General features: G+C 32.6%; 2 protein-coding genes and 1 long non-coding RNA gene across 5 annotated transcripts in view; 2 read left to right on the forward strand and 1 right to left on the reverse strand.

Annotated features, from left to right (window-relative positions):
* The window catches only part of LOC105456708 (protein kinase C, brain isozyme), a 74,878-nt gene extending 61,191 nt beyond the window's left edge, over positions 1–13,687 (reverse strand). For 2 of the 3 annotated variants that reach the window (XM_011700945.1, XM_011700944.1), the window contains exon 1: positions 12,974–13,680. In XM_011700945.1, coding sequence (XP_011699247.1) covers positions 12,974–13,167 — 194 coding nt within the window. In that variant the 5' untranslated portion in view covers positions 13,168–13,680. Of the gene's footprint in view, positions 1–12,973 lie in introns of all 3 variants that reach the window. The other variant, XM_011700946.1, reaches the window with a different exon arrangement.
* LOC105456707 lies at positions 8,420–10,385 on the forward strand. Its single transcript, XR_975284.1, has 2 exons — positions 8,420–9,075; positions 10,118–10,385. It is a non-coding gene; the product is annotated as an uncharacterized LOC105456707 (long non-coding RNA).
* A 6,443-nt stretch (positions 13,688–20,130) lies between the features above and the next one.
* On the forward strand, positions 20,131–22,884 carry LOC105456709 (phospholipase A2 inhibitor and Ly6/PLAUR domain-containing protein). Its single transcript, XM_011700947.1, has 4 exons — positions 20,131–20,316; positions 20,380–20,499; positions 22,185–22,363; positions 22,437–22,884. The coding sequence occupies exons 1-4, from the start codon at positions 20,262–20,264 to the stop codon at positions 22,515–22,517; spliced, it is 435 nt and encodes a 144-aa protein (XP_011699249.1). The 5' UTR covers positions 20,131–20,261; the 3' UTR covers positions 22,518–22,884.
* The last annotated feature ends 1,181 nt before the right edge of the window (positions 22,885–24,065 follow it).

The raw sequence follows: 24,065 nt of genomic DNA on the forward strand, positions 1-24,065 counted from the left end.
CTCCTCCCATCTCTCAATCAAATCTAGAATAATGAACGGAGACCTAAAGGAGCAATAGTCTCATGTGTGCGTGCATGCAAGTAAGACTCCATGGTTTGTCACTTTCACAGTAACCAGCTGTTTGATAAATAAAATTTCAATGTAACAAGTGTTTAATATTGGCATCATTAACTTCGTGACATAATCCAATTCTCTGACAAAATTGTTCTTCCAATGATATAAGAACACATTACGTAGAATACTGTGACAAACATTTTTTATTTGCCTCTTCATCATGTCATCTCTCGTCACTCTTGACGCATGCGTCTGAACAATTTTCATTATGACGTCTTCTGACGAATGTTCATTCGTCTGATTCGTCTTTCTATAATACATATCGCCTGAAATGAAGGACAATGTCTATGTGGGTACCTTATTTGATAAAGTCTTGCAGCTGCATCGATAATTGTGTCAATATTCACCTAGTATCGAAAGAGTACCAACGATTTCATCCCAACAATAGTCGGTAACCATAATTTTTAATTTTAAACAATGCCTACGTGAACCCTTTGTAAGCCGATAATCTCATTTAAGGTCAAATCCTTTTTATTTTGTACAATAGAGTTTTCCTTTTTCATGAAATGTCTCTTTCAATAATAAGTTTAGACTAAAAATATTCTAGTATTTTTATCCTTAAAATTAAACGCTCTTTGTAATTTTGTAATAAAAAATACCACATTCCACTAGAAAAAAAAGTAAAATTGATCTTCAAATGATCTTGAAAAACTCCACATAAGAGCAATTTAAACTCATCATATTACGTCTGCTTCGAAATCCTACACTTTTGTCTGAATCATTTTTTTTCTCTCTAAAACTTTGCGATTTCCAAATATTAGACTGTCAAATATACCTTGTTCATATATACGCAAAAACATACAATGTGCTACAGATGTACACTACAGTTACACTTATATAATGTAGGGCGCTGTAAAACATGTTCTCAAGTGAATTTGAGAGATATTCAGCGAGAGAAACGGAACTATAACACTCTACTAAACTGTTTTTCGTAATAAACGATGCAAGCGCTCCTTCATGACGAAAACAAATCGTGAATTAGACGGAATTGTAATTCAAAAGAAAAATAAATGACTCGATTTAATAAACATGATTTAAGAAAGCGTAAATTACTGATTTTACTTCATTCTAAAAAAAAAAAAAATGAGAAAATTTTTATATAAACAATTTCCTAAAACAATATTGAAAATATGTGTATGTAAAATATATACATTATTATTATAATATAAAATATACATTATTATTTTCTCAAATATACATACAATTTTTCTCGCATTTTTCGTTTTTTCAGAATAAAGTAAAATCAGTAATTTATGTTTTCTTAAATCATGTTCACTAAATTAAGCCTTTTATTCATATTTTAAATTACAATTCCGTCTAATTCACAATTTATTTTCATTATGAAGCATTGCGCTTCCACCGTCCATTACGGAAAACAGTTTACGAGTGTTATAGTTACGTTTCTCTCGCTGCATGCCTCTCAAATTCACTTGGGAACTTCCGCCCTACATTATATGAGCGTAATAATAATTCTATAAAAATTTTTCTCGTTGAGAACAAGTAAAATTATTAAATTTTGCTGACGATTTAATCCCTTTTCTCCGCGCACTTGGAATATAAATAGATTCATTAGGATAAATTATGCTGACTTAATATACGCGGATATACCTTGACAGTACGCGTTGGATACAAAATTGTTGCATCACCGATGCAATAGTTAGTATTTCTAGAAAAAACATTTCTAAGAAAATATCTCTTTAAATCTTGATTGAATACTAATTAATCATGCTGCTTTTAGCATATACATCTCAAGAAAACTCTATTTTACGAGTATTTACAAGTAAAGATCTTTGTATTAAAAAGACAATCAGAAAACGTAAATACGATCTAACAATAATCTTAAAAAAACTATCGACATAATGATTATATGATTATAAATGAAAATATAATGAAAAATCAACAAAAAAAATGACACGGAGGGAAAAATAATTAATCGTTCAATTATGTACGGTTTGTAGCCACGAGCGACCACATCACGCGGAATATTTTGCTTCTTATTATATAATATTAATCAAATGTTAATGACACAATATCCGGTTGATTTGAGAGTATAACGTCGCGGTTGTTAGTGATTTACCGTGATCGAAGTGGATCGTGATGTGATTGCTGAAGTGTCCGCATGTGTTTGGCGATGAAACAACAACCGGGATAATTTACTCTAACCCAATCATCAATCACGCGTCGCTAATCTGGGTTCCGATCAAGTACCTACGCGGCTAATGAAACACGTTTAATTTCAGATACAATTTAATTTTCAACAAAATACAAAATTCGGAGAAAACGACTTTACGTTCACGTCGATATAACGACCTCGATTCTTTCACTTTATGTTCGATACATCAAAGGAAAAGTGAACCAATAAATCAACAGTACCGGCTAAAAAGTTTATCATCCGTGGAAGTCCTTTATTTTATTTATTGCTTTAACGGTATTATTACAAAATTATATTCGACGATTGAAATGGCATGAGGTCTACGTGTGTACAGATTTTTAATTAATATTAGTAATATAAATTACAGAAAAAAAATTAAAAGTTCATATTTTTTTGAAAAAAATCCTACATTTGTTGTAGAATTAAAAAAACATATGTACTTGTAAACAATTGCCAAGTCTGGGTTATTTCATTTTAATGAGGATAATGTAAAGTGTGATCAAGAGCTACTGTCTAGAAAGGTACTGTCATAAAGTTGTCGATGGAAATGACTTTCCGTAAGTTCCGACATCGGGATGGAAATAGTAACAGCGTCTTCGCCTTTAACAAGAGAAGTCGTCCGCCTCGTAGGAAAACTCATTACCGAAGATACATCTAAGTTTGCAATGTAATATTCAAACCCCGTGTTGCAGAATTTGAAAAAAAAACTCGTGTTCCTATAATTTTAATTTAAACGAATTTAATTTAAATGTAAATTGAACGCACGCTTTTATTTTAAAATCTTTCCAATTTTCCTCTCACGCAAAATTAAATTTTTGTACTTAAAATCAAATTTTCAAAATTTCTCATATTTTCTCTTTCGGATTTACTTTTTGTTAAAAAATGCGTCACCTATTTTTTTTTTTTTACTACCATTTTCCATTACAGAAAAGGGAATACGAGTATAGGAGAGGTCAACAACTATGAGCTCGTTGCAAACTCGTCGGCTGTACATATGAAATATTTGTCTGTGTGTGTGTGTGTGTGTGTGTATACGTGTTGCGCGCATGTCTGTGGAACATGAGATAGTCTGTCAGTGGCAAGTGGACATAAGGGTCAGATGTTTTGTACGGCGATTTATAGGTTTATAGACGCCCTGTACATACGTGTGCGCGTATACATATACATATGTCATATGCGTATGGTGGGTCGATATATATTTTTTCATGAAGTGCACACAAAAACTCGGGATTCAAGGTTACATTTAAATTCTTTGAACAGCAAATAAGAAAAAAGTGATAAGAAAAGAATTCTAAGAATGATTGCAAAAAAGGCAAATGGTTCATACAATACTCGGAAAAGATCAAATTTTTTAAAAAAGCAGGGTCAGATCTAAAAGAGATTATCTTATCTTATATCTTATTAACTTTTATTAAGAGTGCCTATCTTTCGAGCAAGGATGATAAAAAAAAATTATGCTGTTTGAGCGAAATAATTAAATTGCAAGTTCGTGTGTTAAATTATTGGTATAATATTGAGACAATGATTTGGAAGCGCTCATTTTGGTGGGGAGCTGTGGTATTAACCCAGATTTGTTACGAGTTACAAGTGTCTTAAGCGTAGGATCAAGTGGAGTAACTGAAACCGTTACATAAATAGGTCAGTGCACAATGAGTTTCCAATAATTAAATTAATAGCTATATACCATATTTTGATAATCTCGTAATAATTATTACCTATTCTTTACTTTAAAATAATTTTAATAATATCTGAAAAGAATAAGTAAAATTTTATAGACAGAAATAGTAATATAAAAAAAGTATTATAATTATAAAATAAAATAAAAATCAATTTTTAAAGATTTTTAAAGATTACTTCCTTAATTTACTGATCAGTTTTAATTACGTCAATCAGCTTTGTATCATTCTTAGCGTGTCATTATAAAGAATATCAAGTAAAGTCAATATAGCGTATCAGAATGTTAAGAATGTTAAGTGACAACAGCATAAAGCAATTATAATAATTGAGTGTAAAATAATTGCAACAGTGTCAACAGATATAATTTTTGCTTTGTGTAGTAACCAAATATGAACGAATTAATGGATCAACGATCGTGTTACGCGCGGATTTCCTCTTTGATAAAGTGACTGGAGAAAACTGTAACGGTGTACAGATTGAAAAGCTAGCGTCGTGACGTGTTGACACGTATAAAACCAGGAAACCTGTTAAATCTTATTTGCCGTCATGTGTGTATGGAAGCTGTGTATGATTAAATCAATATGCGCAAGTAAAACGAATTATAATGTTGTTTTGTAGTTTGAAAGCATGAAGTGCAAGATATGCTTCAAAATTATGCTCACAGATTGAAAAACCTGGGGTATTATTAAAATTAATTAAAGTAAATGCTGAAACATAAGGAACATAGTATCTAATAAACTTTATTATTTTAACTTTAATTCTAATAAATATGATTGATAAAAACAATACAGTTTTTAATTTATTACTTCATCAATGATCAATACATTTTTTAACTCATTATTTCATCAATGATCACTTTACTATTTTAATTATAATTATAATGAACAAATTATAATGAAGGATTTACTACTACTACAATAATGGGTTAATTCACAACGTAATCGAACATGTGGTATTAATGTAAAAATAGATGAATGATAAAATGTTCTATTTGTCTCTCTATATTTGTCACAAAATTTTGGTTAATCCTCTGCAGTAAGACCTTGCAGTAAACCGGTCTACAATTGCGTAAGTATAGTTGCAAGTAGTTGTAGTTGTAAAAATTTACCAATCACAATCGAATATTCGACTGTAATTGGTCAGTTCTTACGACTACAATTATTTACAACATACGCTTACGTAACTGTAGACCGGGCTTAAGACCTTCAACAGATCTTTGTACATGTATTTTATAGCTATTAATTTGTAATATCAGCTAAGTATGAGCTAACATGACAGATGGTTCGTTTTTTTTGTCAGCGATACAAAAAACTGTATACACATTATTTAAATGATTCATTTTTGTCAACAATACAAAAAACTGTATGTACATAAGAAAAATGTAGCTATATTTTTCCTGATTTCTTCCTAGAATGGGAGTATCTTTCTTCTCCTAGTATGATAGTAGTTTCTCTCATGCCAATTTGACATTGAGATTATAAGATTCGTAAACTCCGAATTATCAGTACAATCGTTTAAAGATGCCGGATTCGAATGGAAGGTCGCCGACGTAAATCTGCGAACCGGTTCTATTAACTCGCCATTCCGTTAATATTTTTACATAACGTTTCATCTCCCGCGACTGTAAATCGTTTCCACAAATATTTACTTCTATTTGCCGATATCCGTAGCTTCGTTAGCAAAACGTTGCGCAACGTAACGAAGAATTAATTCTTGCCCCGTAGCTTTGCCCTACATACACCATATTGCAAACTTCATTATTATCTTCGTTATAATGCGTCTAATTAAAATTATTCATCCCATGCCGAGCAAGAGAGATATAGAAAGAAAATAAAAATATAAAAATTTTGAAAATATAAAGATGAAATTTGTGAATATGCAGCTAATTGTTTGTCGATCAGTCGTATTTATATAATAAATTCTTTCACACATAAATTTTCTACTTTAAAAAGTAAAGTAAAATATTTTGAAAAATTTATTAGAGATAATTATGAAATTCCTTTATTTCAATTTAATATTATATTTAAAAAATGTATTAGTGATTAATTATTAAAATTTTAAGTATTAAAAGCATTGTTGTTAGTTTATTTCAATTTCTATAAGTATAAAATTTATATGTGAAAAAATTTATTATAAAAATACGACAGTATTCAATTTTAAAGTGATGATTCGTTACTTATTGTTATTTTTTATAATGTTAAAATAAGATATTTTTAAAATTACATTATTTAATAATATTTAATAATATTAAATATAATAATTAATATGAAAACTTAAAATCTTAAATTAGTCTCTATAACCCACACAACAAACTTTCCTTTAAATTAAACTTCTCTGATTAATCTTCTAATTATTAGTATTGATATTTTTATTGATATTTTTAATATATTTGTCTTAGAGATTCAAATTCTAATTTATAAACGCAAAATTTATCAAAAATTTTTATTAAATATTGTTTTTAAATATTAATGTCGTTATTAATGGTGCATTTTGAATATTCTAATATTCACTGAAAATCTGCAATTCACGTTACCTACAGATAGATTGGATCGAGACAAATAAGATTTGTTTTTCAATTTTTTTTTCTCTATTGGTAAAAATGTAATCAAAACAAATTTTATCATTAAGTTTTATTTTAAATTCCTAATCTTTATAACTTTCATATAATAAAATAATATATAAACATATGTCTTATTGCACAACAAAAAAACTAAGAAAAGAAAATTATCCGATTTGCCACGAAATTGGAGAACTAAGCTGATCTGGTATTTACTAGATTGTTTTGACAAACTGTAAAAATTATTATAATTTGAATAGGTTTCAACATATCTTTTTGTTACAAAGTCACAAAAATTAAAATTGTAATTTTATGAGTTACAAAAACAATGAATAAAAATGGAAGCCAATTTTGACCTAAAAGTATAACATTAGTTGCACATGTAACCTTGTGTTTTTTTTTTAGTCCCTGCATACGATGATAGTTTTGTCTACCTAAACTTGTAGGAAAATAGTTAAAATTCGTGTTAAAAGTGATTTTTAATAATAATTTGGTTATATAGTGACAATTTTGTTCCAACTATTTAATTGTATTATTTATAGTATAGTATAATTTTTTTTTCACTAGAAACCGAGGAAACATTTTAAATGAAATAAGAACTACGTCAATTATAAAAAAATGTTGAAGAAAGAATTCCAAAAACATAAGAAAAGATACAGAAATAGATAATTCAACTTTATAATATTAGCGGATTGTCGTTAATGGATTCACGACACAACGTCATAAGGATCTCGCTATATTAGATTTTCTGAAATATTTCATTTTCAAGTGTTTCTTTGATGTTTAATTGAAAAAAATTATAAAACTGTAAGAGAGAAAGGGGGACAAATAGTGACGGATTTTTTCCTCTCCCCTACAAGCTAATTTCAAATTTACAAGATATGATTTTTCACTAAAAGAGTACTTTCCACTTTGAAATATACAAAAAACTTAATTAGAGGTCCCGTAAGTCAGGTATAAGGGCTAGATTTTTAAAGAAACTGAAATCTACATTTATCGTTTGATTATTTGCCCCATATTAGAATAAGTAGTGACACCCTATGGGGTAAATACTACTTACACCCCTCTCCTTTACCAAAATACAAGTAATATAATTAAATAATTGGAGCAAAATTGTTATTATATAACCAAATTACTAATAAAACCGATCTTATAACGTAATTTTGATCACTTTCCCACGGATTTAGATGAATGAAAATATCATCGTATTCAACGAGTAAAAAACGTAAGATTACATATGTAACTTACACGTTATACTTTTTACCCATCATCCTTTTTTCATGCACTCATGATCTCAACGCTTATATTATGAACTGACACATGCAACACAGAATACTGTCTATTGGTTCCGATACTGAGGAAGTGCGCGGAAAAATAACTAGCATAATAAAACTATAGATATAATGGATAAAACCGCACAATTGAAACAAAAAGAAAAACAAACAAAACTAATGACAATTATGTCAAAATTTATATTAATCTGATTCGCCTTGATAGATATAAATAAAATAAATAGAACTAAATTAACGACTGAATTTATTATTACCATAAAAATGTACGACGTTACAAATAATAAAAAGTAACGATTGTTGCCGATAAAAGTAACGTTAATTTCCAACCTTGAAGAAGGATTTTAATAATTTAAACATGTCGACGTGAAATAATATCGAGACCACAATTTTTTACAGTTTCTGCGGAAATTGAAACAGAATATAAAAAAAAAGAAAAAGAAAATGAGATTTCGTAAAAAGAGAAGGGAGTAGATTATCCATAAAAAAAAGGAAAAGATTAGGGTTGTGAATTCCGGTGAATCCTACAATCTTCAATGTTAAGCATAGTGAGTAAAAAAACAACTAATGTAATTGTGTATCCTATATATATATTATGTATGTATAATTCTAATTTCACACGAAAAAGAAAAATTTTGCTTACAAAGTGTTGCTTACAAAGTTTTTTTTTATTCGCTACACTAATATAACGGAAAATTTGTTACATATTCTCTTTGATATAATAGAAACATTTTGCAAAGACATTCTCCCCTTCTGTGTGAAATTTTATAAAAGAGTGGCATGCAAATACTTTATCAACTTTCAAATGTATATCATAATGTCAACAACACGTATTTAGCCTACAGATAGGGCGTGTGCGGGCGAGAGCAGACCAGTCAAAGAGTCTGACATTAGGGATGCGAGCATACAACGGGGGCGAGTTGGAATATACCATACGTTGTAAAATGCATTTTATCATTGTGATGCCTTCGCAATCGCAGAATATTATGCGAGAAATGCAACGGCGCACGTCCATCAGTCGTCTGGGTCATTGATCACGAATGCATAATATGTGAATATCAACTAATCGCGAATCATGCCGGACAACGCCGTGAATTTTTTCCGTGGCATTTTCATATGCGATCGACTTCACGATCGAGCTCCGAAGTTATCCTGTTTTAACTATTGACTGAGAATTCCTTTTATTTTGAGAAGAGGCAAAAAGTCAATCGTGAATTCGATATGCTCGTAATCGATAGTTATAGCTAAGCTAATCACAAGTAATAATGCTGTACGACAAAAAATGTGTAAGTACGCACCAAGGTGTATTAAACTGTGAGGTTTCTCGTAGTTTTTGGACACTAAAAAAATGATCTCTGTTTACCAAATTGCTCACGTCACAATTTTGAGAAAGTGTAATTGCAGTTGTAAAAAGGGATAATTTAGTGTTGTGTATTTTGACATATTACAACAATTATACGACATGTTGCAGAAATTTTATTGCAGTCAAAATAAAGTATGTTACATTCAGCCCTTGAAAGAAATTTGTTATGTCGATTGGTTAAAAAGATATTTATGGTATTTGCGAATTTATTGTGACTTACATAAACTATTAAGGATATACTAAATATTTTTTAATCATATTATTTAAACTTGAGAATTTTTTAGGTTTAACAATTGTAATGAGTGTAATAAAACTTTTCCCTACCACGTCACATATAATAATTATAATGTGATAAAATACATTAAAATAGCACACCTTTTTACAACTTATAAATTGCTTTTAAACTTAAACTTGAAACTTCTCAAAATTGTAGTAAAGCTACTTGATAAACGGAATCACATTTAGCGCCCCCAAAAATTACGAGAAACGATTACCCCTCGTTTTTAAGCTAAACAAATTTTTGCTGAACAGTGTAATCTATGAGCTTTTTCCGAAAATCTTGTATTTAATTTGAAAATTTACACAATAAACAGTAAAGTTAAAAATATGTCCTCGATAAAAACAAAAACTATTAGATAAAAATGAATATATCATAATTTGAAAATTTAGTAAACTTAGATGTCTGAGCACACGTTCGAATATAAAATTATTTCGATAAAGAAATTATTGCGAGGAAAACGTAGTAAAAATACTCAGTTGTTAATTTTTGTAGCCACAAATCATAGAATGGCATTGGTCGTTATCTTTACGAGTATGATATGTCCAAATGAATCTCTATCCATTCCGACGTCATAAACATGTCAATATATCGTACCAATATCTTGAAATAAAAACAATATTATTCTATGAGTTCGAAATAGAAAGGATTTATGAACAGACGTTACAACATTCGTCCTTCCCATTAGAAAATTTTCAATCTGAATGGGAACTGATTTTGACGTCAACGAAATTTCGAATTGCTGCCATATATGATGGAAGATTCTAATATTTTATATAAAGCATTTATTGTATCAAGTTATTTAAGCTTTTCTATCTCTTCCGTCGAATATATAGATGTATAATAAAACATTAAATGAAAGAACATAAATCTTTTATAAGTAAGACTGTTTATATAATGTAATATGTCGATAATCTACGCAAAAGTCTTATAATTTAAACGTCTTTTTATGCAAACGTTTTACGCAAATGTCTTTATAATTTAATACGAAGGACTGCCTACACAGAAAATAAGAAATTAAAGTAACGAGTGTTACTATTAAACCGAATGAATGATAAATGTATGAATAGATACAGCATTTAAATATATATACGCCATAAATCACTTTAATATTGTATTCTCTGTTTACTATTCAAATGATATAAGTCTCCATTTACAACCGCACATTATAATTTCACAACAAATCTAGATTGTTTTAATAGCTGTAAATTTTGTAAAACATTCGCAATTACGATTAACACGAAAACTTTCCATTTCCCTAAGATTAACATTTTATTCCCGTAAAACGTAACGATAAGGAATAACAATTGTATGCTGAACAAGCCAATTATAATATGTTACAAATCGAATCCGGGGTTTTCTTATCATTAACTTTAAGAAGAATGGCAGCCCTACCGCGAAGAAGCGATGGGAGATCAGCACGTGCGCACGCACGCACGCATGCACGTATGCGCACATATTCGTAACAAGCGGCGCCGCCACTTCTCGCATCGCAACGGAGAGGTTTCTAATTTGGACAAAGGAAGAATGGCGCAAATGCGTCAAGGCTGGATCGTTTAATCACAAACCGCTCAATCGGCCCGAAAGCGTTATTAACTGAATTTATGCATCTGTCCGTCTCGACGGGAAGAAGAAGACGGACGGATACCTCATCGTATCATTTTGTATAAGAAGAAGCTGTTGCACATCGACGATAAGGATTTGCAAAAAAAGAAATCAACGAAATTCTAAATAAACCGAATGACTCCCTCAAGTCAATTTTCGTACGAAAATTATTCAATCAAAAATTGATATTGTATTTGTATAAACGAATAAAGAATCGTCCAGTTTATACCTAAACACATCGCAGCAAGAATGCATTTTTTCTGTATTTTTAAATTCATAGATATTTATAATTTGCTGAGGATTCGCATGATCGAAAAATAACATTCCACGTTATCTAGATGAGTGAAATTGGGCAAAGTTAAAAAAGGCTGCATTGCCTAACTTTATTATCATATTCCATCAAAGGTCCAAAAAACGGCTAGAAGTGGATGGCATGTACATATAAAAGCAGATTAGTGGAGATAGGAAGGAAAGAGAGAAAGAGTGTGAGTGAGTGAGAGGGAGAGAGAGAGAGAGAGAGAGAGAGAGAGAGACCTTCCAATTTCTTTTCCATCATATCATGAACAATCGCGATTTTGTTGAAAATTTGTGTATTCGATTTTTATTTCGATTATCAAGATAATGTACAGATACAATATGAAATAAAGAGAAAACGAGATATTCAAATGGTATCCATGAATATCCGTTAGTAGCATCAGTGTTAATTGCGTACTAATTTTAGAATGGCGTGTCGCTCCATATGCCACCACAGAGATTATCAATCTCTCGTTGCGTACCAGATTGTAAATAAAAATTCACGGCGCAAAAATCAATTGGCAAAGCATTGAAAAAGAATAAACAAACAAGGCAAAATTAACCTCAATAGTCAAACATCAGTAGCCAGTCGTTTCCAGTTGTCAATGTTAAATAAAGCAACGAGATGTCGATTTTAGCTACCATATGTATACAAAAGTTATCTAAATTGTTTAAATATAGGTTATCAGTTCAAAAAACCAAGAAGGAAAAAATCATCGATTATTCTAAATATTCATAGACCCTTTCGTCTTCGATTTCGACTGTCGAATTGTAAGAAAAATTAATCATTGCCTTCTAAAGAATGAAAATATGTAATTTTGAAAATGTGTGGTTTTAATTCATAAATTCAAATATTATCAGGGCTAAGATCAAAATTATAATCGATTGTCTTTTGTCAAAAATTCATCGGGTTCATGAACTCATGAACATTTCATTCAAAGCTCATGGACATTCCTCGTCGAAGCAGGCCTGTCGATGCAAGCCGTGATGATCGAGTTTCTCCCCGAAGCGTTCACCTACTCTTCTCCCGGGGATGCAAACTCGATCGTTACTGGAACGCAACCGACGCATAGATACGTTTACGAGGAGAGCGAAAGCGTGCCAGCGCGCACACACACAGTTCACCGTATTTTCGGGAACGCGTTCAAATAATAAGAGGCTAATGATAGTAATGACTGTAACAATCACAAAGGCCGAAAATATACGAATAGCAAACGCGCGAATCGTTCGAGCAACGTTTCATGGAATTCGGGAAAAAGTTGCTCGCAAATTGCATTCATTGTCCTGTCATTTGAAAGTCATATCTCTGAAACAACGGACGTCTTTCTACAACTTCTTTGAGAACAAGACCTTTTTTGTTATCCCGCGTTACGTTTCTCTCGAAGCAATAGACGCGTATTATCTTAAAAATGATGCAACATCCTTCCTTGATTATTTCTGCGAAGTGAGAGTCATCGTTCTCTATTGTGCCGCAAATATATGTATAAGAAAGAGGAAAATTCTATGCATCTAATCATTCTAATCAATATGTCCCGAAGCAATAAATAATTCCAATCCAGTGGCAACAGACTGCATGTGAGTTGACGCATCGCGATAGGATATAACAATCATGGAGAATCATAGACACAGGGTGTCCGGCACTTACCATATGAAATCCTTGCAGTGGCTGCAAAAGGTGGGCTGTTTGAAGAATCGGGGCATAAAGCTATGATTCTTGACCATGTAGACATTCTTCTTTTTGAGGGCGCCCTTCCGGCCCCGTAATTTCTTAGCGAAAGCGGTGTTGGTGTCGCCGGTCCCGAGGGAGTCCTCGCACGTGTAGTCCTGGTCGTCCGCCATGGTTCCACTGCTGCTACTGGCTGCTGTCACTGACTGTTACTGCAACTATTGTTGCTGTCGCTGGCCAGTCGATTGATGATGAATCGACCTCGTTAACGGCGTTGACGTTGGTGTGTCTCGTGCTACTCGACGTGGGCGGCTCGTCGCCGGGCCTGTCCGAAATCCTTCGGTCAATTTGCGATGTCGCGTTCTACTCTCCCGGTATCCTCGGTTACGCGCGCGCGGTTCGTTCCGCTCTTCCAACTTGATGATCGAACTCGTACGACGTGGAGACCGCGCGCGGAAGCCGTCACACGGCTCCGACGACCGACGACGGTGTGTCTCGGGCGCGCGACGCTTGATGGACGATGAGGAGCAGAGGAGGGAGCGCGAGAAAAGGAGTGGGGAGAATTAGAGAGAGCGAGAGAGAGAGAGAAAGAGAGAGAAACGATGCTCTCTCGGTCGACGTCGGCGCGCGTGGTTCTTTCGAGCCGTACCGTGAGGTCCGATCAAGTCTAGGTGTTAGATACCGTACTCTCCTGCTGCTCCTGGAGCTCGCACCTCCTCTTTCGGCGACACGTCGACTCCCTTCCACTCACGGTTCCACCGGGCCACTGTGCTTTGGCCTTTCGCGTTTCTTCTCTCTCTCTCTCTCTCTCTCTCTCTCTCTGTTGACTCTGTTCGTCCCGCTCTAACTTCATGTAAGAGTCTATTCCTCCCTTTCCTTCATACTGTCTCTATTGCTCTGCAACAGCGTTATCTTCCTCTCTCTTTCTCGTTTTCAACGCGCACCGTGCACTCGTCCGGCACCGATCGCTTGACTTTGTCTAGCGTCTCTCTCTCTCTTTCTCTCTCTTCTTCCTCTTGCGAAGTGCGCACCTTCTCGTTCCCTTTCCCCTGTCGCTTCCACTACGCTCGTAATAACAAATACTACTCCTACTACTTGCCTCTACTTCGTCGCACCGTCTCTCTTCCGTTCACTCCCTCTGTCGGGCGATCTCATAGTCAGTTGTCTTTGTTCAACGCCCACCTTTCCTTTTTATCGCTCATCCGTTCCTTTCTTACTCTCCTTATAACGAATTTCTCTCTTTCTGTTTTTCACTTTCCCGCGTTCGTCCACTCCGATTTTTCGTCTCTCTCTCTCTTTCTTTCTCTCGCTATGTCGACTACCTCGCGCCTTCCTCGTCGCCGCTGTACGATGTCCGTCCGTCGTCCCGGCACCTGGTTTAGTCGTTGCACGATATACCGCCGACCCGTCTATCTCCCTCTATCCCGCAATGCCGTTTCCTCCCGTCAACCCTTCTCCGACGTTACGAATCATCCTTGTCTATTTCACGGCGCGACGCCGTGGCTACCGTGCCTCTGTTCTTTTCTCTCTTCCCCTTTAACCGCGCGCGCGCGGGTTACCCGATAATTTTAGACTCTCGGCGCAGCCACTGCTCAGCCTGCGCCGCGCACTCGAATATCGACATACGACCGACGGTGGCGGCGAGACCCGCGAATCGTACACGGCCGGCGACAAGATCGGTGAGAAAAGTAACGAGAAAATGGAAAAACGGAAGAAGAGAAACGTATAATACTTTTGCTTGTTTCCTTCCTTCCTTCCTTCTTTCTAAGCTGTAGATGTCCAGGTTATGCTTTTCTCTTGTTCTTCTCATCCGTAAGTGAGATACACCCTGCGAGTTTGCAGCAGCAATGAGATGGAAGGGAGAGTGATGCTGGTGGTGGAAGCTCGACCTCTGCCTTCATTCACCTATATTCTGATTTTTGCATGTATCCTTCGTCTCTCATTCTCTCCTCTTGCTCCTCTCTCTCTCTCTCTCTCTTTCTCTCTCTCTACTCCTTTTCCCCTCCCTTTCTCTTGTTACTCCTATTTGTTTGGCGTGAACATTCAGTTGCTGGACCGAAGAAAGCGTCGGAACCTACTTGTGGAGAAGACAGATCGCTCTGGCGATTCTATACGCACGGATTCTATGCTGCTCCGATCTTTTTGACTTGCTTACTAAAACGCACGGTTCACTCAACTGACTGGGTCCGTCGCGAACAGTAGTCGTGGCTGTTTAGTGCCAGACGCATCCCCAACAGCATGTGATGTCTGGCGCGTTAGCATTTTGACTACTCGCGGCCTCGGAAGGGATGGCCGCCTTGAGACTTTATCTAATTTCTCATGTGTCACAACTATTGATTCCTTATCTATATTCTACTTTTTAATCGTGTAATATCCCTCATCATTATTTAAACACTGCTCGATTGTTTATTTAGTAGTTTATACATCTAGAAGTTTGCTCTAACGTTTAATCAATTTTGATTAATTCAATAGCTTCCTTCAAAATGTTCTGACACCTTAATGCAAATTTATCAATTATAAGTTACAAATATAAATAAACAGATAAATCTCGTTGTCGTTATCTGTGTATGTATATATATATATTTATATAATACAATCTCCACAATCGCTATTTTTAAAAATATATCTAGTGCGCTATGTCCGTGCTTCGTATGAATCATATTTTATAAAAAAAAAAAAGATAAGATAAGATACGCCTCAAGACGAACATACAAGCAAGATAAATTCGAAGGAAATTTCGCTAGAAAAGGATGGTTCTTCACTTCTCGTGCGTTAAAGGTGCGATTGTATCCAGTAATGATATGACTCGTGCGCGGGATTTGCGCGGGCTTTCGCCGGGTTGCACTCGGAACCGGCCATCGATCCGCGGTTTCATCCCCGCGGAAAACGCAGAAACCTACGGACTAAGTCATTTAGATGGCGAACGCAGCGTGAGATAGAATCACTGTCCTTCACATGATGCGCTCTCGCTCTGCTTCGGTTGGAGGAACAAGCTGTAGCTTGATCCTAAACTGGTCAACTGGAAAGTCTGTAATCCAAGTTGTGACGTGCGGGTCAATAATACCCCCAGGCTATTTTTAATAACGTGTCTATGCACAGAGAGTTGCACGAGTGCGCGCGCGCGGCACATATACACGCAGATACATCTGTGTGAAAAGCATGTGCACTTTGTGTCCTGGAATGTCCGCGGGACATCCCATAGGACTGGGGAAGTACTGAGCGTAAAAGTTCACCCAGTTAAGGACGTGCTCTCTGCATGTCCTACGTCTCCAGATTACAGTTCAATAAACTATCTGGCGATCGCATATATCGTAACAAGTAATAATTAATTAATGTCAGTATCAATGTCAACGTCAAACTCATATTAAACTACGCATCGGAGATTGAGGATTGTGAGTTGGAGATTAAAATTTTATCAATTTCAATAAAACAGATTAAAATAAAAATTATCTGATTAGTCAAATTCTGTAAGTCCAATTTGCAATCTAATGTAGGCTTTGGCTGTGCTTGTATTGTCCAAAATTTTCGAACGTTATCAAGGCAGAAGTTAACTTTGTCATTTAAGAAATTTGTGGCATTTTAATATTCTATTAAAATGTTTTTTGTCCTTACTTTCTCTCGTCATTTTCGTTCCTCACCCGCCATCGTGGGGTCATTCGCGTTTTATGCTTTTATTAAAGGGCTACACTGTAATGAGATGATTTAACGGCAATTTTACTTACATTAATTGCAATCCTTTAGTATATATGATTAAAAAGCGAAGTGACAATAGCATTAAGTGAAACTATATAATTTTGGCAATTATACATATAATATGGCAAATATGATATTTTGGTAAATATATTCGAACACGAGTGACCCTACGAGGGAAAGTATTAAGGATTAATACGATCGCTCGAATTCATGAAACATTTGCTTCATGAATTGGTTCATAAATAGACGATATACTTGGCATGAGTTGCTACTTCTGATAATAATATTTCGCGTCTTCTGATAATAATATTTTTATTTATTTTTAATTTTTGTACATAATTTTACATATATTAATTCTTTATTTAAAAAGACAATTATAATTGCAAAATTAACAACATATAAGACTCTTCAATTTAAAACAACTTCAAGTATAATAATTGAGCATTAAGAGTAAAAAATATATTTATATATGTAGTAAACAATTAGCTAGCGGAATATTTTACTGATATGGCGTACTGTAATCTTTTCCGAACTAGCTTGACGTTGATTAGCGGAAAAAATTATCGAAACTGGATTAATATTATATTGTTTTACGCTGAAGAAAGCCTAAAGGAGGCCGAAACGTACTTAATGAAACAATGTATGAGGTTGTAAATACACAAGAAGATAAAATTATTTTACGCACCGAGTACCGCGTTTTTTTTACTCTTAATGTCCAATTATTATACTTAAAGTTGAATTATAATTGCATTCTTCCAATCTCTTACATCATAGAGCTATCATTTGTCGATTAATTCAATAAACATTCCGCATATAATTTAACAAGTCGAGAACATTTACGAATTTTTTGCGAAATTTTGACGAAAATGGTTGTGATGCGATGGTTATATGCTGACTCTATGGAATGAAGAATGGATTTTCGGGATGGATTTATAGCGGAAATGATTCAGTCACATCTTTCTATGATCGAGTTTCTTTGCTTTTCATGAATTCCTGTGAATTTCGGCGAGGTGATCGATCGACCTCACTAATTGTATAATAACTCATTCGAGAGACATTCGTATATACAACGTTAGTCATCTAAGTTTCAGTTATTTGTATTTTCCTTGTCTCCGTTGTTTGTACACGATGATAATGCTGATAATCAGATTACATATTTATGCAATACTATCTTGATCAAATTTTCGGTAGATCTATAAATTTTCAAGGTAGTATTAGCTAATATAATGCATTTTCGAACGATTAAAAATTTTTGCATATAATTTTGTCCCTTATAAATACCATTAAGGTAAATCGTGATTGTGATTTGTGTAATAAAAATAAGAAGAAATGAAATTTATGTCAAAATTATTTTTAACGAAGCAGTAAATAAAAAGTTAAAGGCTCTGTGCGTATTCTTCTGATTTTATTCCTAGAAAATGTCATATTTCTGTTTCATCATAATTGTATACAAGAAAAAATTTATACTACCACATGCTTAATATTGTACATTTATATTTTTAGTTAAGATAGATTAATATTATGCAATAAATTCTAAATAATCACTCAGACTGACATTTTATTACATAGAAACTGTGATAGTTGCTCGGTAAAAACCTAAAAACCTAATAATTCATTTCAGTTATGTTTCTTTAATTGTATTTTCTTCTATTTGTTAAAAACGTGTAATGCAAAACTATATTTTGTATATAATTTTATCAAAGATAGTATAAAAGAAATTTATTATTCAAATGGAAATACTATTTTTTGGCATATTTATTTACAAATATTTCTGAAATGTTTTTCTTCTTTTGTTTTTTTATCACATAAGCCTAATTATTGTCTACGCTTAGGGTATATTATAAATACATTAATTTGTGAAATTGCGAACATATTAAGGACGTACGCTTTCTGCCTAAATATTTTTACGTTAATTGTTGACTATATTCAAGATTATTATTGTTGTATTATTATCACATTTATTGTTATACGTAATATAAAATATGTAACCAGATTTTTTGAATCTAAAGCGGGACAACTTTAAGGAGGAAGAGGGTTATTTTAAATTGAATAAACATTTTTTTTAACATTTGAGGCACAAATTATTTGTATTTTCTATGTAAGTTCGACTAACTTTTTCGGAAATAACACGTAAGAATGATTGACCAGCGCAGGACTGTACTTTATTATTAAACAAAACAATATCGCTTTTTAAACATCTTTGCTTTTTTGACACATAACACTCTGAAAAATAAAATCAATATGAAACTATAGTATTCGTTATTATAAAAGTATTATACGAAAAGAACGATTTTGCTAAAATATTTAAATATAAGTAGATACAGATCTGAAAATTTTTGGCTCATCGAAGTAATGTAGAAAATTGAAGCTGAACAATGTTGCAAAAGTTTTGATATTTTATAGCAATCAGCTTGAGCGCCTTACTCAAGTATATTGTAGAAGCAGATAGTGTCATAATGACACCAAGTCTTTATTTGTGACTTATAAATAAAAAATAAAGTTATAATAACGATATATGTACTTATAATATCATTATGACTTCTGTGTTCTATATGGGTGCAATTATTTTGATAATTCACTCACAATTATTTTCAGATGATGGAATAGAGGAACAATTAAGCGGAACTGCTCCGCTGAAAGCAAAAAAACGTCGATCGCATTAGTTATACATCAAAAATTAATATGTCAAACTTTACAAAATATTCTGCCTTGAAATAAACTTTATAACGTTTTAACTTCACGTGCTATGTTATGGCACTTATTGCCTCCATGTGCACAAATAATTACCCTCGTATCTTTTTTCAAGTTATTTAAATGTAATTTAGACTATCGCAACCAGTCCTTGAAAATTTGCATAAAATGTCTTGTAATTACTGCTACTATAATATATTTTCAGTCTAAAATCTATATAATCAATTCAAAAATGTGATTTCCCTAGAGTAAACGGTTTACTAGAGATGCCATTAATTTGGTTTCTTTTTTAATCTCGACTATTTCCATCTCCAAATTAAAATTTTAGAACCGATATTCATTAAAATTAAAAACTTAAAAACTACTTATTTTTTCTTGAAAAAGAATTTCTTTATAAACGCCTATAGTAACATTATATACTATAATAACATTTTTTAGTAACTTTTGATTTACTATCCAAATTAATCAAATAAATGATTTATTTTTAGATTTTCATACAAATTTATTCTGGCGATGCACGATGGCGCCACCGGTCGTGTTATCGGGATGCGTTAATTCCAACAGTAGCGGATTAACATAATCAATTACCCCAAAGATATGAAATAATTTATCAGCTTTCAATTAAAAAAATGTTAGTTTACAAAAATTTCAGTGGAATTTAATTTCTTTTTAATAATTAATAAAATCTCATAAAATCAGCGCAAAATTTGAAGTTTTGAAATCTCCTGAAATTGCCTGTATGGAATTTTCTTTGTACCCTTCCGTAACAATCCGTCACTGGCACACTTGCTGATCCATCAGCTGCATTTGAAATTTGTATATACTTTTGAAGTGGCTCACGTTTCGATTCTTGATAAGTGGTGTTTGCGCTATCTCTCCCGACATGTCGAGTTTCAAGTGGCATTTTGCGCTAATCGTTATCTCCTGCGTATCGCTGGGTAAGTGATGGAGATCTTGGAATTGCTCTTATTTTGTTTCTTTCAATGATATTTTTGCCGTAGGCCACGCCCTAGAGTGTTACGTTTGCACAGATCAGGAAGGCAATCGAGATAAATGTCTGAACACTATCAAAACCTGCGAACAGGGGCAAGATATTTGCCTCACAGAAATTAAATGGGGCAGTAAGTAAACACAACTCGCGTTTTCTCTAAAGTTGATTCTTTGAGGTTATGTATGGCATTGCAGGCATCTCGAACGAATTCTTTGTGGCTGCATATTTACATTTTTGGCGCTTACAGTGCTCATTTTATCCTTGTTGTTTATTAAATGTTACAACAAGGACAAATCATGCCTATGTATAACACAGCACATCACGTGTTAAAATGGAACGCAGCCTTTATCTGTTTTCCAATTTGAGTCAACAACTATCGCTTAATCGCTCTTTATTAAAGATGATAAGAACGTATTTAATTAAATAATTGAATCGCATTAATTGGTATCAATATCTCTTGAATGCGAAAGAACCTAAGCATTTTGTTTTCAGTCGTAAAAATATTTTAATTGAAAAAAATAACTCAGTTAAAGAATTATATTTATTTGATTAGGTATTCCTTAAAGCCTTGTGTCCACGATACTAGAAATCGGTCTAAGTTCTCGGATCGAGAATTGTATAGTCAATAAAATTGCTGGTTTCCCGTAAAAACTACAAGTTGATTGGCTACACAGTTCTTGGTTCGAGAACTTTGAAGCGATTTCTAGTATCGTGGACATAAGGCTTTTTATAGTGATATGTTGATGCATAGCATATAATATTAAAGGGAGTTCATGCATTTTAGGCGATTTGGAAAGCATGCAAGGTTTCTTTTTTTTTTTTACTCAATTTTACTTGCTTCCGAAAGTCATAGTCAAAATAATCTTATAAGAAAACCTCGGGAAATGTTAAATTCTGATTTTAATGAAACTTGGTAAACCTTTAAGGTTACATAAATAAATGAATTTATCAGTTAGTGCTAGGAAACGGCTTGAAGGAATAAAACTCCTTATATGTAAAGCAATTTTCATTTTTTTTTTGTCATATCTTGAAAACTATTCAAGATGTAAAAAAATGTTTTATACAAAAGTTGTACAGTAAAATTACCTCTATGTATTTACGTTAAATATTTTTAAAAAATAATTATTCTCAAAAATTTTTTAGATGTAAAAAATGCACTCAGTTGCTTTTAAAAAATGCAGCATGTAACTAGATACTTTCATATTTTATGTCGAAATGTAGCATAAAGTATAAAATATTTCGTAAATTGAATTTTCGATAACTTTATTTTAAAACTTTTGTATGCTTTTATAATAATTAAAGGAATTGTATTATTATATAATTTCATATAACAATGGCGTTACTCTTTATATAATCTTTATATAAAATGAAAAATTGGTTTTTTTGAAAATTATTTTTATTATTATTTGTCCTTATTCAGACCGTACAACTTAATTCTATCTGAAACATTTTTCCGTTAAAACGTACATAGCTTTAGGTGCTTGCATGTTCCCAAACCTTGTTAAGAAAGGGTGAAGGTTTAGATAACATTAAAACATATTTTTATAAAAACAAAAAAATTTGCAGACATGATTGAACAAAATAATAAAATCAACCATTGCGTTTTCTGTCAAAATAAATCCAAAAATTATATTTCCCTAAGAATATATACTAATAAGACTATTTTAACTATAACTTTCGGATTCAGCAAGTATAATTGAGTAAAAAAGAAAGATGAATTTAACAATCCCTGCTTGCTTTCCAAATCGCCTAAAATGTATAAATTTCTTTTAACATGTAATAGTATTATAAAAATAATAAATTTGATAATTATAGGTACACCATATTGGTCACAGGGTGCTAAGAAACAATTTTATGTCTCTAAAAAATGTGCTACTAAAAGAGAATGCGAGAGGATGCAGCGCAATAGTATGCCCGATTGCACTCATATCTGGTATCAGGACTGGAAGTGTTCATCTTGCTGTCAAGGCGATAGGTGTAACTATTATGTTATTGTAAGTATGTAAGGTCTTTAGTTAGTGATTTGAAAAAATGCAATATGAGTAAATACTTTATTTTTTATTTCAGTCTGGTGGAAACAAAAGGAAAGTACATAGTGGAATATTTGCCATAATCTTGATCTCCTTGTTGAGTACAAGGTTTCAATAACAATAGAAATGATCTGCAGAAATAATTAGCTGATGTTTTAATCAGCATACGAATGAAATAATCTCATCACTGCAGACTGAACAAAGTAAAGACCTTTTTTTTTAACGTAATATAATTTTTTAAAAGTAATATAAAATAATTTTATAGTTATACATGCAAGATAGTTTTATAATTTTGCAAATGTATAAGTGTATATGTTTAAATTGATTTTTTATCATATACATTCCAAAAGCTTTTTATAGTAATTCCAAAATCATAGATAACTTTGCACTTTTACAATACGCGTAAATATATTACGTTTTAATTGATTTTTTTATCGTATTATATCGTTATACAAATTTTAAAACATTTTATAATTGCATTGAAATATTATATTTATATACTAGTGCCTTTATGATAATTATATGTAATGTAAATATAATATACATACAGGGTGTTCGAAAATTCAACCGACAAACTTTCAGAGATTGTCGGGGGTACCAAAAGGATCATTTTTTGCAAAGGACCTAGGATTGGACGCGTGTCGTTACACGGCTACGACAGACAGTGTTCGGAAAAGGTCGGACCTCGAAATATCTCAGAAAATATAAGTTTTATAAAAAATTGTTTCAGACAAAAGTTGTAGGATGTAAAAAGATCTATTTACTGACCTTATAAGTTTAAAACTTATATTTTTTGAGATATATTTCGAGGTCCGACCTTTTTCGAACACTGTCTGCCGTAGCGACACGCTTCCTACTCTAGATCCATTTGCGAAAAATGATCCTTTTGGTGCCCCCAATAATCTCTGAAAGTTTGTCGATTGAATTTTCGAACATCCTGTATGTATACAAGCAAACACATACGTACTCTTATCAAATTTAGAAATATTTGGTGAAAATTTAAATTTGTGTGATTATGTATGTATGTGTATGTATATTCAAACATTGTATGACACGCACACACACACATACACACACACGTATACAGACAATAGACAATATAATATGAATACTGGAAAATACATTGTTTTATTAATAAGAGAATGAAACTGCCATTTGCTTTTAATATAGATTTTACTTTGTTAGAATAGACTCATACAATGCTTGAGTTATATATATAGTATATATTAGGGTGGGCCGAAAAAAATAAATTCTTGAAATATATAATAATTCGATTAATAATACCCCCAAAAGTTAGCTATGGATTTCGATGAAATTTTACCCAGATCATATTGAAGTTTATAGCTAACTTTTGAAGGGTATTACTAATTCATTTAAAAATTTATTTTTTCCACCCTTTTATATATATGTATATATTATATATAAAATACATACATACATACACACACGATACATATAATATACATGTATTATTATATGACATTTCCGTCCATTTAAAAAGATGCTCTATTTATTGAACATATGTATGAAATATCTATGTATGATAAATTTTTATGAATATTTTTATTTGTTACATATACGTATTGTGTATAATCCGTCCATTTTGCAATAAAACTATATTTATAACTAACGATTGAATGTTTATACGTAAAAATCAGCAATTTTA

Source organism: Wasmannia auropunctata, unplaced genomic scaffold (genome assembly GCF_000956235.1).
Source record: "Wasmannia auropunctata unplaced genomic scaffold, wasmannia.A_1.0 LD335569.1, whole genome shotgun sequence".
NCBI lineage: Eukaryota > Metazoa > Arthropoda > Insecta > Hymenoptera > Formicidae > Wasmannia > Wasmannia auropunctata.